At 42.3% G+C, this 13575-nt stretch overlaps 1 protein-coding gene across 1 annotated transcript in view; it reads left to right on the top strand.

The window, feature by feature from the left end:
* The window catches only part of UTP20 (UTP20 small subunit processome component), a 63579-nt gene that overhangs the window by 38372 nt on the left and 11632 nt on the right, over positions 1-13575 (top strand). The window contains exons 33-50 of the mRNA XM_083821201.1: positions 435-578; positions 1207-1257; positions 1347-1499; positions 2050-2205; positions 2602-2742; positions 3678-3815; positions 4281-4420; positions 4944-5023; positions 5860-6164; positions 6653-6792; positions 7258-7414; positions 8260-8358; positions 8915-9082; positions 9749-9915; positions 10816-10957; positions 11251-11367; positions 12180-12350; positions 13124-13252. Of these exons, the coding sequence (XP_083677327.1) occupies positions 435-578; positions 1207-1257; positions 1347-1499; positions 2050-2205; positions 2602-2742; positions 3678-3815; positions 4281-4420; positions 4944-5023; positions 5860-6164; positions 6653-6792; positions 7258-7414; positions 8260-8358; positions 8915-9082; positions 9749-9915; positions 10816-10957; positions 11251-11367; positions 12180-12350; positions 13124-13252 (2598 nt within the window). The remainder of the gene's footprint in view (positions 1-434; positions 579-1206; positions 1258-1346; positions 1500-2049; positions 2206-2601; positions 2743-3677; positions 3816-4280; positions 4421-4943; positions 5024-5859; positions 6165-6652; positions 6793-7257; positions 7415-8259; positions 8359-8914; positions 9083-9748; positions 9916-10815; positions 10958-11250; positions 11368-12179; positions 12351-13123; positions 13253-13575) is intronic.

Here is a 13575-nt window from a genome sequence, read left to right as displayed (position 1 = left end):
GCTGTAGTTTCTGCTTTGCAAGTGGTCATTTAGTTGTTCACAGACAATCTTATAAATTTGTGAATCATTAGGGAACCATATATAATTACCATTCAGGGAGATCATACGAGTAGATGGTACTGTTAATGTTCATTTAACAGATTAAAGAAAGACTGCTTTTTAAGGCTCTGTTAGTTTTTCTGATCTTTGAGTCATCTGAGGAAAGACAAAAAGGAAGTTTTCATTGCGATAGCACTCCTCTCTTACTGTGCTTGATGTGATGATTGCATTGAATATGTTCTCCTAATTTTTTGCTCTCATTCAGTATCTGTGATCTGACTAAAATACAGCAAAGAGGTTAAGTTCACTCTCTGTCTTGAAATACTTCCCAAGGAAATATCCCAAGTAATCTCGTGAGGTTTTGGTAGTTATTGACAGCTATCCGTTTCTTTCAGGATGCAGAGATTGACATTCTGGAAACAGTGCAGAACTTGCTGAGACATTGCTCAAACCCTGCAAGCTTTCTCAAACCTCTGGCAAAGCTTTTTTCTGTCATCCAGAACAAACTGTCTCGACAGAAGTTGTGCTTGGTATTTCAGGTATTGCATTTTTATATGTCTTTCTGTGCATTTTTTCCTTGTTTTAACAGAGCAAGAACAGAATAAATACCAGGATTTATCCTTATTGTACATGAGCTTAAAAACCTTTTTAGTCTCTATCATCTGTTAAGTGGAAGTGAACTAACAGAGTTGCATATGTTACACACTAACAAACTGTGAGAAGACTTGTAAAACTTTTGGCTTGTAGCCTTGTTGATGTGAGCATTTCCAGGGTTCTGTTGTATAAGAGAAGCCAAATAAAGCACACTGGCTTTCAGCAGCCTGAAGCTGATTTTAATTTTTATTCTTCTCTCACATATTTTTATTAGTCAGGCTGTTTTATACTTCTTTGAAGTGACTTATATAACTTTTTTTTTCAGTAGGAAAATCCAGCAAACCCTCAATGTAGATATTTAGAAACTTAGGAAACTAAGACACGCATATTTCCTACTTACAGAATAAAGACAGCGATGGCAAAATGGCTCTTACTAAGCTTGTAACAGGACTGATACTGTCACTTCAACCACTTGAGATTAAAAAAAAAAAAAAGTAAAGTCTCAAAGTCTCAGTCCTCCAAGTTTCTAAAAACTATAACAGTTAAACTATTTTCTTTTATGTTCCTTTTTAGACTTTATCTGATTTGGACAGTGGATTGAAATACATTACTGATGTTGTTAAGGTATGTCCAAGTTTTTTGCTCACTGTTTTCCTCAACATTGTGTTGTAGCATTTCTAGCCTTTTTCATGAATGACTTGTTTCTCTCTTAGCTAAATGCCTTTGATCAACGGCATCTTGATGATATCAACTTTGATGTACGTCTGTCAGCATTCCAGTCAATCACAGCCCACATCAAAGAAATGCAAGCAGTGGATATCAACTTCCTGATCCCCGTTATGCACAACTGCTTCTATACTATCCAGGTTGGCTAAATGTTCCTTCTTCCTCTTTGTGCATCGCGTTTCCATAATGAATCTAACTTCCAAATTCACTCCATCGACCGTTTATTTGACACTGCAAAACGTTCAGAGAGCATGTGTCTTCTCACAAACACCTGTCTTTAAGTTTCTTCCACTTGCCTTTTCCCGTTTGTCCTAAAGGGCAAATACACTGCAGCAAGAAGGCTAAACCAAATGCAGTGCACCTGTCTATCAACAGGTGGCCTGGAATTGTCTGATCAATTTGTGCTGTACAAAAGGCATATTACAGTCATGACAAGCTGCTTTTGTTTTTGTTGCCATGTGTTCTGGTTGTGTGGGCTTGCTGATGAGTCTAAAAGGATTTTTCCTGTTTGGAAAAGAGGGCATTAGTTCAGAAGTAGAACTTGTACAGGAAGGTTTTTGAGTTGGTAGAATTGTTGAATCACTGCAGGCTTTGTTATGCTGTGTACAGTGGTACAGTTCAGTCCAGTCTTTCGAGGAGAAAAAGGTGTCATCTCCAGACTCATGCTGTACTATTTCTTCATCCACTCAGCTAGGGGATATGGCTCTTAGTGACAACGCAAGCCTTTGCTTGACCAGTTTTATCCACCGCCTGGCAGAAATCAACCATACGGAAGACGACTACAAGGAGCTGATCCAGCACACTCTCCTGGAGTCTGTGAGAAGGGGGCTGAAGAGTAAGACTGAGGTAAGGCACCGTTACCTGATCACAGCTCCAGCTGTCTTCAGGACACCAGGGCATCTGAGACTTTTTATAGATGAGTCTTTATCCTAGCAACAGACACAAAGAAATGCAGGTGCCCACTGTAATCAAAATTACCCTTCATTTGAAATCTTACAAAAATCTTGTAGAACTCTGCTGTTGTGTGTTTCTTTGCTGTTGTTTAGCTTTTCTCAGATATAGCTCATTCTTTGGAGGGGAGACTTTAATTTATGTGCAGTCCAAAATACAGGTGTATTTGCTGATACCAAAGAATAGGATCTGTTGGCCTGAAACGCTTTGTAAGTGATCGTATAGCTGATCTGAGGAGTGTGTAGCTGCCTTGCCAAGGAGTGCTGAACCTTCACTGCTTGCTATTTGCAGAACGTCCAGCAGGACTACACGTCATTGCTTTCCTGCCTCATTCAAACATTCCCAGCAAATCCTGAATTCCGGGACTTGGTCCAGCTAACCAACCGCCATGATCCTGACATGGACTTCTTTGAGAATATGAAACATATGCAGGTAAAAGGCAACACACATTCATTCCATAATGCCTCTCTCTCCTTACCAAAGTAAAAGCATTTTACTGTGGAGTAATGTTTTCCAAATCACCTTTGCTGTGTCTCTAAAGAACTGAACCCATATATCATTAGATGTCATTAAAAAATAAAAAGGGTTGTGGTCATTGAGGTCACATGGGTGATTGTGAATCAAAGTCACAATTCCTTAGTATTTCTATCTATAAATATTTTGTTTTCTTAATTTAGCTGCTCTGTTTTTGTCTTCCTACTTTAGCTTTAAAAAGTGCTTTCATTTTAAGTGATTGTTCATCTCATTGAGTAGGCATCTCCACCTTACAACCCATGTGTGATCCAACACACAGACAATAGTAGTGTTCTGAGGATCCTGAAGATGACATAGCAGAGAGCAGGGGTTTTTTGTGTGTTTTTTTCTTTTTTTTCCTAGCTTGTTCCATGCTGTTGTCTGTATGGAGGCTCTGCAGCACTCCTCTATTCCCAGGTCTTTGAAATATAAATGCTACATAAAGTTTGGGTACCTGTTTTTTCTTGTTGTAGAATGAAAATACAGCATTTCTTCTGCTTCCAGAAATCAGAGCATTTGGTGAATTTGTAGTTATATGCTGAATCTAAATTCTCTTCTTGTAACTTGTCAGGCCTTCTCATCTTGTATCAGTTGCCTCTCTTGTCTGATACCTGAAAATACGTCATTCTTATGCCTGTGAATTCACAGTGAAATATCTCACAGAGTTGGAATATTTATTGAAGCAAAAAGCTAGTGAAGACCCAAACATGAATGAAAAGGCCATGTCCTGTCCTTGGAAATGACCGTACTGTGTTTGTCATTACTTCAAATTGAGCCACCTTCATGTATGTGCTTCCTTGTGCTAGCTGTGACTCAAGGGCCACCTCATTCACTGTCTTTTGTGTTTGGCTCAGATCCACAGGAGGGCACGAGCACTGAGGAAACTGGCTAAGCAGCTGACTGAAAAAAAACTTGTGCTGTCTTCCAAATCCCTGCAGAACTACATCATGCCTTATGCTACTACTGCCATTTTTAGTGAAAAAATGCTTAAGGTAGGCTTTTAAATTTGATTTGATGTTAATATTTTCACTTTTCTTGTAGTGTACTGTTAGTGGGTTGGAGTTTTTTGTGTGGGGGTTTTGTGTGTGTGTGTTTGACTTGGGGTTATATTAGTTTGCATTTTTGTAATCAGTTTATTTTTTCCCCTCTGTCTCCAAACTTTTCTCATCATGTTCAATTGTTTGATTAGTCACTGTCTGACAGCAGAATATGTGTGGTAGGGAGCACAGGCTGTACCTAGTAACTGAGGCAGTAATAAATACCTGGAAATCTGCTTTGTGAGCTGTGATTTATTTTTTTTTTTTTTTATTTTTAACCTGGGAGGTGACCCAGAAGAGCTGAGTATCTACCATCCCCACTAGACAGAAGTTACTTCTTCTGGCTCTTGTTTCTTTGAGTTGAATATACTTTAGAATGCGTGAATGCTAACAGCAACTCTATTTCTGCTTTTTGGGCAGCATGAAAATATGGTAACAGCCTCTGTTGAAGTTGTTGGAGCTGTCTGTCGACATCTGTCATGGTCAGCGTACTTGTACCACTTAAAGCATTTCATCCATGTCCTGCAAACGGGGCAGATCAATCTGAAGTTGGGAGTCAGGTGGGTACTGTGAACAACGCTGCTCTAGGTTCCTACAAAGACTAAAGCAAAATTCAGCATCTTAAGGAACATCACATGAAATTTAACCTCTTCACAGACATAACAGATTGCCCACCTTGGGGTGTGCTTATGCAAATGAAAGTGGACACAGCTTTGCAATTGAGTGTGACTGAGCTGTAAAGGATTAACAGGTTGTTGCTTTCTCATGCTGTGTCCCACTGTGTGCATGTGAGCATTAGCAGTTTCTGCTCCTGCTTGGTTGTACCTGCTCCTGGGATACCTCCATTGCTCCAGCACCACTGTCTGTGAGGTTTCACAGTGAGCTAGGCCACAGAATGCATCTAGCTGAAAAGCAGCCAGTTTCTATTTCCCAATGAGTTATTTCAGGATAAACCTCTTCAAGCCTCACTGTCACTGAGTCTGAAATTTTTTTAAATGTGTTTTTAAGACTTTCTGTTGTGTAATTCTATGCAGCCTCTCCTTGTGGGGAGAGCTAATCTCTCTGTGTGTGTTTCTTCTGCAGCTTGTTAGAGACAGTTCTGGAAGCCTTTCACTTTGACCATGAAACGCTTGAAAAACAGCTTGTGACCATTGAGAACCACGGTGAGCTTTCTGCTGCTGGTTATAGAAACACTCCCTTTAATTGCTTGAAATGCAGCTAATTGGCATTTTTTTACTTTTGAGGTCAGCTGCTCCCAGCTTTTTTAAATGTGCATGTTGGAAAACTAGTTTTAACTTCGCTTCTCAGGAGCAGTGCAGACTGACCTCCTATGTGCTGACACAGTGAGGAGAGGTGAGGGGAATCACCTCCTCATCACCTCTCTATCCTAGGCCTCCATAAGCCAAACCAGCCCAGACTGGGTTTGTGCTAATCTAGGAGGTTCTCCACGGTCTGCACATACCCATATGGTTGCTGCAACATTTTTGTCCTTGCTCTTGGCCACTCTAATTGTTATTTGCAGCTTGAGCAACATGCTTTGTGGCCCTGCTTACCCTGTGGTTTCATGGGAAGAAATTACATCTTTGACTTGTCCACCATTGTGGTTATCTGTCCTGTGGCCTTTGGCATATTCTGAGCAAGGAGGAGGATATCGCACAGCTGTGCTTGTCAATACCTCTTCCCTTGTGAAATGACCAAAGGTAAGGGAATGATACTTCCCTAAGGTTCAAGGGCATTGACCTTTGTTAAACTGTTACTGGAGTTCAGCCAAAGAACAACCTACTCTTTGCTTTAAGCCTAGCCCTGAGGGGTGAGTATCAGAAACCAGCGTGACAGAGCTTCTCTACCCAGTAAAACAACTCAATGTTTACTGATTGTTTGCTGTTACTGATGGTAGGTAGAGCTCTGTTCAGGTCAAAGCCATCACAGCAGTCTGCTTTGAGGGCTTGATTTTTTGGCCTCCTGTATTTACCTGTGATTTTTGACAATTACTTGACAGAAGCTGCTGACATGGATATTGAGCCAGTGGTGGAGGGTGAAGAAGCCATGGAACTGGAACAGAGTGAAGAGGAAGAGGAGAGGGTTGAGGAAAACAAAGGGGAGAATATCCCTGAGGAGCCAAAAGAACCTGCGCTGGTCCAGCCTGAACAGGCAGCTGAGACAGCTGAAGACACTGAGCAAGTGGCCAAACCCGTTTCTTTCTTACCCCGAAATAAAGAAGAGCTGGAGTGTTTGATCAAACATATTCAAGATACAGTTGTAGTCAACATCTTGCCTAAATTGCACAGGTGTATTGTTGCAAAGGTAAGGAGCTGACATTGGAAAGGCAGTTCGCAGGCCTGAGCTGCTACTGTGAGGGTTGAAGTGGTACTGGAAAGAGCCCTGTTAAAATGCAACACATTAAAAAAAAAAAAAAAAAAAAAGACAACTGGAGAGAGACTGCCTGAAAGAATGAAAGAGGCTTCATCCTATTTGTCATCAAGATTGCTGACCAACCCTCTGGTCAGTGTGGGCGTGAAACAGCTCATTTAGTGCAGCCTCTTGAACAGTTCTTGGCTACTTGCTAGCACCCAACTTAGCTTCTGTATTGAAAATGCAGGGATTCGTCTTGCCTGTCCTTTAGCTGTCTGTTTTTTTCCTGTAGTTAGCAGTGGACAGCACCTTACCATATCAGCCTCTTCTCAGGGTTTGCTGAGAAAAAGCAGGACTTTTTAAAGCTGGACTGTTTAAATGTCTGTTCATTACACTTTTTTATATTAAAAGTGCATTGTCTCTTGCTTTGTCTTAAAAAGGTTAAAAGAGATGAGGAACACAAGCTTGTGAAATCCAACGTTGTGAACGACGATGAGGTAGTTCGTGTTCCTTTAGCTTTTGCAATGGTCAGGGTGATGCAGTGTCTTCCCCAAGAAGTGATGGAAGCCAACCTGCCAAGGTAGGTCCCAGAGGATCTCCTTGAATACCATTCATTTCGCTGGGATTGAGTGCAGGTACCTTTCTTAAGCTGTCGTTATGCACATGGCTAAATCCAGGAGGGGCCTCCTGACAGGCATTAAATACTTTTTTTTGGAAGCACATTTTCCTAGTTACATTCCCCTTTGCATTTGATTACTGTAAAGTTAAGTTTGAAAGAGACTTGGTAAATCCTTAAATAAACACAGAGCTATGAAGCAGAGTGTGGAGGTAGGGGTAGCAGAGCTAGTGAAAGAGTCGCATACAGAAGGAAAAGACAGTCTCGAAAGTCTCTTGAAGGACGATGGGTATGTGACTACGAAGCCTGTGGGGTTGGCTTGAAGCATGTCTGTGCTTGTAAAAACATCCCTGAAAGCACCCTCCTTGCCTAGCAATGTAATTAGTTCTGTGTTTGGGAGCAAACTAAACTGTCCATCTGTGTTTCCAGCATCCTGCTGAAGGTCTGCTCGTTTCTGAGGAACAGATTTCAGGAGATCCGGGATGTTGCCCGTAACACCCTCACTAAAATCATGGAAGTGTTAGGAGTGCAGTACTTTATGTACATTTTAAAAGAGATGCAGTCTACTCTTGTCCATGGGTACCAGGTAATGCTGAAATTCTTCGTCTTTTGCTCTTTGTAGGTTTGTTGGTATGTTGTTGTTGTTGTTTGGTTGGTTTTTTCATGTGTTACAAGGAGAAACCAAAGGGAAATTGTTACTGAAATTGTTTTGCACCGGGAGAATAGCTTGGTATTATACTACTAAATACTACTTCTAGTGCCTGCATCAGTCTTTGTTATTCCAAGCAGTATGCAAACACACGTTAACTGAGGGTCTGTACCCAAAGAACTGTTAGTCTATGCAGGGAAGAAAAGAGGATCTCCATTTTCCTAGTGAAGAGTTGAGATACTGAGGTGAAGAATAAATTTCTTGTGCCAATAAAATTATTGGGAATCTTTTCATTAGGGCCAAGCAACGTTTGAGGTGAGTTGCCACAGGGACTATACAGGCAGCATACACTGATGCTAATTGAAGTCTTGCTTCCTAGATCCAGAGCCGAGGCCCTAACTATTAATTCACCTTTCTTCTTTCCATGGTGGTTTGTGGTAAGAATAATTTCTGATATGAATTAACACAGTGGGAGCTTCTAGCTACTGTAACAGTGAAAGCACTGATTATCACAGCCTAAAAATAGCAGTAAGAGCACTGGAGAAAGAGGAGATTCCTGCCCTCTGCCAGCGTGTGGAGGAACAGGGGTCCTTTTCCTGCTGCCTATATGAGGATTCCTATCCTCCCAGTATTTTTTTCCTATAGCAAGAGATCAGTTGTAGTGTGTGAGTTGTGATGTCTTTGCTATGGGAGTCTGCCTATCCAGTAAGAATATAAGAAGAATATAAGTTAAGAAGTCCATGCAGGGGATTGGAAACATGATCTGTTCTCTTTATCTCTAGCTCCACGTGCTGACTTTCAGTGTGAACCTGTTACTGAAGGGCCTTACTACCAGGCTGAGTGCTGGCGATTTGGACCCCTGCCTAGATATCCTGATTGAGGTAAAAGCTATTCAAGACTGAAGGAAACATCATCATGAAATGCATGGGGGAGAAGGAGGCAGGAGAAGGTTGTGCGTAGATTGCCTCAGACTTGGTGGCAAACAGGGCTGATTGTGCTTGTACAGCAAAGGGAAGAGACTCTGGGACTGTTTCCTGAGCCCTGCATCTTGGGAGGGAGGTTGGTTCAAGATTAAGACACTTAACTGTGTTTCCCAGTGGTTTAGGTGGCTGAGCAATAGTAAACATATCTAGTCAGTGCAGTCCATGGATCTCAGCTGGCCACCCAGAAAAGGGTTTATTTGCATGTCTTGGTCTGACTGGAATCCCAGTTCTTGTATCACAGTGCCACAGAAGGGTGTGAAAACAGCTTCCCCATCTGGTGTGCTCAGCCTGGTGCCTCTTGTATTGACAGAGGAAAGATGGGCATGATTCATGGGCAACCTGGAGAACGGGGCTTTCTGAAGTTGGAGAAAAATAGCATGGTTGTGCTGTTACTGGGAAAATCTGGCTCTGTTTTTTGCTCCTCTCATTGATTTCTGTTGGCTGCTTTCTGAAGATTTTCAACCAGGAGCTGTTTGGGGATGTAGCTGAAGAGAAGGAAGTGAAGGGAATTGTCTCCAAGGTCATGGAAGCACGCAAGAACAAGAGTTATGATTCCTATGAAATTCTTGGAAAGTACATAGGAAAGGGCCAGGTGACAAAATTGATTCTGCCACTGAAAGAGGTAAGAAAAGGCAGCCAGAGTCTTGCTTTCCTTTGAGTACTCTCAGTTCTGTATGGTCTAGAAGAAACTCTAAAGCCTCCAAGTGACTACTGTGACATTACCTACATAATCTCACTATGGCTCCCCGTTTTTCTTGTGAAAGGCAGTATGCACCCAGCTCATAAAATGATGTCTAGGGCATCAGTGGTATTGTGGGAAGCTTTCCCCCACTAGAAGGGGAAACATCCCACTGTGTGTGCTCCCTGTCTTCTTCTGCCAACTTTTGTTAATGCTGTTTACTCTGAGGCTTCAAAGACTTGCAAGGATACTCTGTGACTGGATCCCTTGCACATGAAGGAAATGTCACCAAAATGCGTTAAGACTCTGTGTGGAATAATTGCCTTTACAGAGATGCAATTTTTTGAGTGGGGTGCAAACCCATGCAGAAATGGAGCCCTGTTTGGTCATGAGCTCTGGTGTGTCTCGGGGGTGACAGGTGAACTGTCTGGAGTCTAAGAAGAGGCTGGAGAGAAAAAAGGAGGGATGCTGGGGCAGAGCTGATGCGATAGGAGAGCTTGGGGCTTTAGGCAGCAGGTAGTAGGGGAGTTGCTCTGGCTTTTCCTATTATTTCTGAATACAGGTGGCAGACCACTGCCCCTCCTGACTCTCATGTTGCTGCCTCTGTAGATTCTGGAGAGCACTACAAGCCTGAAGATAGTTCGGAAGGTGCATGAGACACTGCGTCACATCATGGCAGGGCTGATCTTCAACTCAGACATGAATGCAGAATATCTCCTCCTCCTCAGTCATGGTCTCATCAGTGAAAACTTGCCTCTACTTACTGAAAAGGCAAAGTAAGTTCCAGTCTACCCAGCTACTCTGTTAATGGCTTGGAGGTTTGCTTGCAGAAATGACAGCTCTCAAATCCAACAAATCAAATGTGTGAGGGTCTCCTTCTTTTCATGTGCCCTTTGTTTTTGATGTAAGCTAATTATTTGGGCTGCCAGAGGGCAGGGAGAGAGCTTAGAAATGGAAGTTATCACTTCCTGAACTAATGGAAGTCTGTTCTTGCAAGTGCTCATGGTCTTGAGTAAGGTTCTTTTACCACCTGGCAAGAGGATGTAAATGTTTGGATGTAGGTACAGGTGATGGTGTCAGGACGGAGCTACAAACTAGCATATAAAAGGTGATTGAGGCCTCGGACATTTTCATGGTGTCAGGGACAAGAGAAACTCTGGCCTGTCACTTCATCGCTTCAGGCAGTAGAACCATCAGATTTCCTCTCCATTTGGTGGTGTCACTGCTCAAAACAGGTTTGGGCATCTTGCCTTTCCCCTGTGTTAACGTAGGCTGGCTTGCACTAGGATCTGACAGTTGTTTGCAGACTTCCCGTAGCAGTTTTTAAAAGCTATCAGAAAATTCAGTAAATCATTGGTAAATCATGCAGTGAACATATTTGCTTGAAGGAATTACCAAGGTTCTGTCTTGTTGGCTGAGCAGAAAAAACTGGAGAAGTTACACAAATCAATGTGCATCTGTTATCTCTGTAATAGTGACGTTGCTCTCAAGTCTGAGTGTCCCGTCTGTCACGTTGCTCTCAAATTCAGTTCAGTTCACTGTGTTCACAGATCTGCTTTTACTTGCTCTGTGGGTAGCAGCTGAGCACAGTCCAGCTCTTTCTGCTCCCAACAGCAAGCTTGTTGTGGAGAGGGTGGAAATCTGAATTTTCACCTTTGCTGTACGCTGTTTTTCAGAACAAAAGTTGTCCCTCCTCCAGATCCTCGGCTGCAACCAGAAAGCTGCCTGCTGCTCCCACCCACTCCTACGAGAGGAGGGCAGAAAGCACCCATCAGCAGAAGGACAAACATGCTTATCTTGGTTGATTCAGGACTTAGGGTAAGGATTTCCTCAAATACAAAGAGAAAGCTTTGAGATTCAAATTTTTGTTAAGAGTATCCAAAAGAAGGTATTCGATACGTTGTATAAAAACGCAGCCACTTGTCTTAATTTTGTTTTGCCTATGGTAACTCCACTGATGCCTCTTAGAGAGCTATAAAAAGTGCTTAGCCTGTTGCAGATATTTTAATGGGATATGGCCTAAATTCTACTATAACCCAAAGCAATGTGGGACTTTACTTGAGTTATTTGAGTCCCTGTCTGAGATGAATGTCCTGTGTTTTCTGTGCCAGCTGCTACACATGAGCCTGAAGAGGTCCAAAATAAATTCTTCGGACGAGCATGTTTTGGAAATGTTAGACCCCTTTGTTCAGCTGCTCATAAACTGCCTGAAATCCATGGATGTCAAGGTACAGTTCTGGCTGGAGTCTGTCTCTTCTGCTAAGAAGGGTCCTGCCCCCAAACGTCGTGTTGCAGTTGATCTGCAAGAGCAGAGAAAGGCATCCCATTTTCAAACCTGATTTCACAGGTGTACAGTTAAACAAGTCAAGGACGATATCCCAACGGGGAGGAGGGATTGTGACTGATGGAGGACTGAATGCTTTGCCCCTAGTGCTGCTAGCTGAAGTGTGGGCAAGTTCTCCTGGAGCATGTTCATACAAGTACTTTGCAGACCATCTGTGAGGAGCTTCATGAGGTCCTGTGGCTGCACAGAACAGTATTGTCACAGCCATGGTTTCCTTTGATCCAACTCTTAAAATCTTTATTCCCAACACCACAGATGGCCTCCTAGGGTTTGAGTAAGCATTAGGAGGGAAAATATTAAAGCCCATGTTTCCTGGGAATGGAAGACATGCATCAGACACCATGAGATACCCGGAGCAGGGCTTTCAGGTGACCTGGGATTTTGCCAGAGCAACTTCTGTGCCTTGAAGGTACCTCTGCTTCAGAAGACTTCCTGCCATCTGCTGTGAATCAGCACTGTGTTAATGCCTTTACCTAGTAAAATCAGTTAGAGAATTAGGGAGTGGCAGATAGCATTCTTAGAACTGAAAACCCCTTTGTTTTTGCATAAGAATGTTTTGAAAGATAGCTAATTCCCTTTTACCACAGTTGCAGATTGTTTGTAAGCAAAGAGAGAAGTGACAACATGTGTAAGCAGAGAGAAGTGTTCTTTCAGTGCCATTGTACCCACATGCTGACCTTTGACTCTTTCTTACAGGTGATAACTGGTGCTCTGCAGTCCTTAGTATGGATTTTAAAGTTCCCGTTACCTTCTGTCAATACGAATCTGGAATCACTAATCAAGCAGCTTTTCCTCTTGCTGAAAGAATTTGCCAAGACAGGAGTAGCCAAAGGCCAAAATTTCCACTTGGTTGTGAACTGTTTCAAAGTAAGTCAGAGCCAGGTCTGCTCACTTCTACTTTAGGATTAACTCTGTAGAATGAGACTTTTTCCACTGCAGATCCTTCCTTCAACTGGTCCTGGAAAGTTTGTCTGGAGACTCCAAGGAAGTGGGAAATGTATTCTTGCTCTGATTCTTTCCCAAGTCCAGAGTTATAGAAAGTTACCCCTCTGGAGCTGTGCTCCAGTGTTTTATAGAAGCATATTTGCCTTCTTTATTCCCTTTAAGAGTGTCACATTACCACCCTGTCTTCTGAGAGATACCAGTTTTGTGCCTGAGTAGCTTGCTTTTAACATGATTCATTGGACTGAACCCTCATACCTGAAGTGAGACAAGGGAAGAGAGCAATTAATAGTAGTGATAACTACTGTTACTCTGTGCACTGTCTTCCTTGAGATGTCTTCTAAATGCATTCCTGAATTAATTACAGCTTCATTATCATAGGGGAAACTGAGTAATTCATGCTGAGTCCTAGTGCCAATATGATTTTTTCTCTTCCTGTCTGCGTTCCTGTGTCATGGCTCATGTCTGTGAGCATCCCCACTCATTTCAAGGACTGAATATGTGTATTTCCTTGTATTCATTTTTTGTCTCAAAATTGCCAGCTGAAATCAAAATGATGAGAACAGTGTTGGCTGCATGTTTCAGAGCACCAGTTTGTCCTTTCAAACCCAAGTCTTATAAATAGAGTCAGATTTTGAGGTGGGCGTATATTTTATGGCACTGTGTGTGTACTGACAATGTGCAATTTGATTTTGCAGTCTGTAACAATACTTGTGAAGAATGCAAAGAGCCATATAACAAGCAAACAGCTCCAAGTGTTGCTGGGCTTTGCTGAAGAGGACATCTATGATTCATCACGCCAAGCCACAGCCTTTGGCCTTCTCAAGGTATTTCTGTGGAACAAGTGTACGGGTTTTGTGAGCCACTGGAATGGTAGGGATTTTAGCTTTTGATGGAAGTTTATAAGATCTTGTTAGGAACAGGCCACAGAATGCCATTAAAGTTCTCTGTTATAGAGGAAGAAAAAATGTTTCCTGTTTGAGTTGTAGTGACTGTTTAAAGTTGTTTGGGAGGCTTTTTTATATACGTGGTGTGTATGAGCATGCATTTGGGTGGCAGAATGTTTTTGCTAAAGAATTCACGTCCATAACCATTAGACCAGATATTCTGTGTCCTCCAGAAGAAGCAGATATGGATTTGCAAGCCACCT

Source organism: Anser anser, assembly GCF_964211835.1.
Source record: "Anser anser genome assembly, chromosome: 1".
NCBI lineage: Eukaryota > Metazoa > Chordata > Aves > Anseriformes > Anatidae > Anser > Anser anser.
This window is presented reverse-complemented; position numbering and strand designations above follow the sequence as displayed.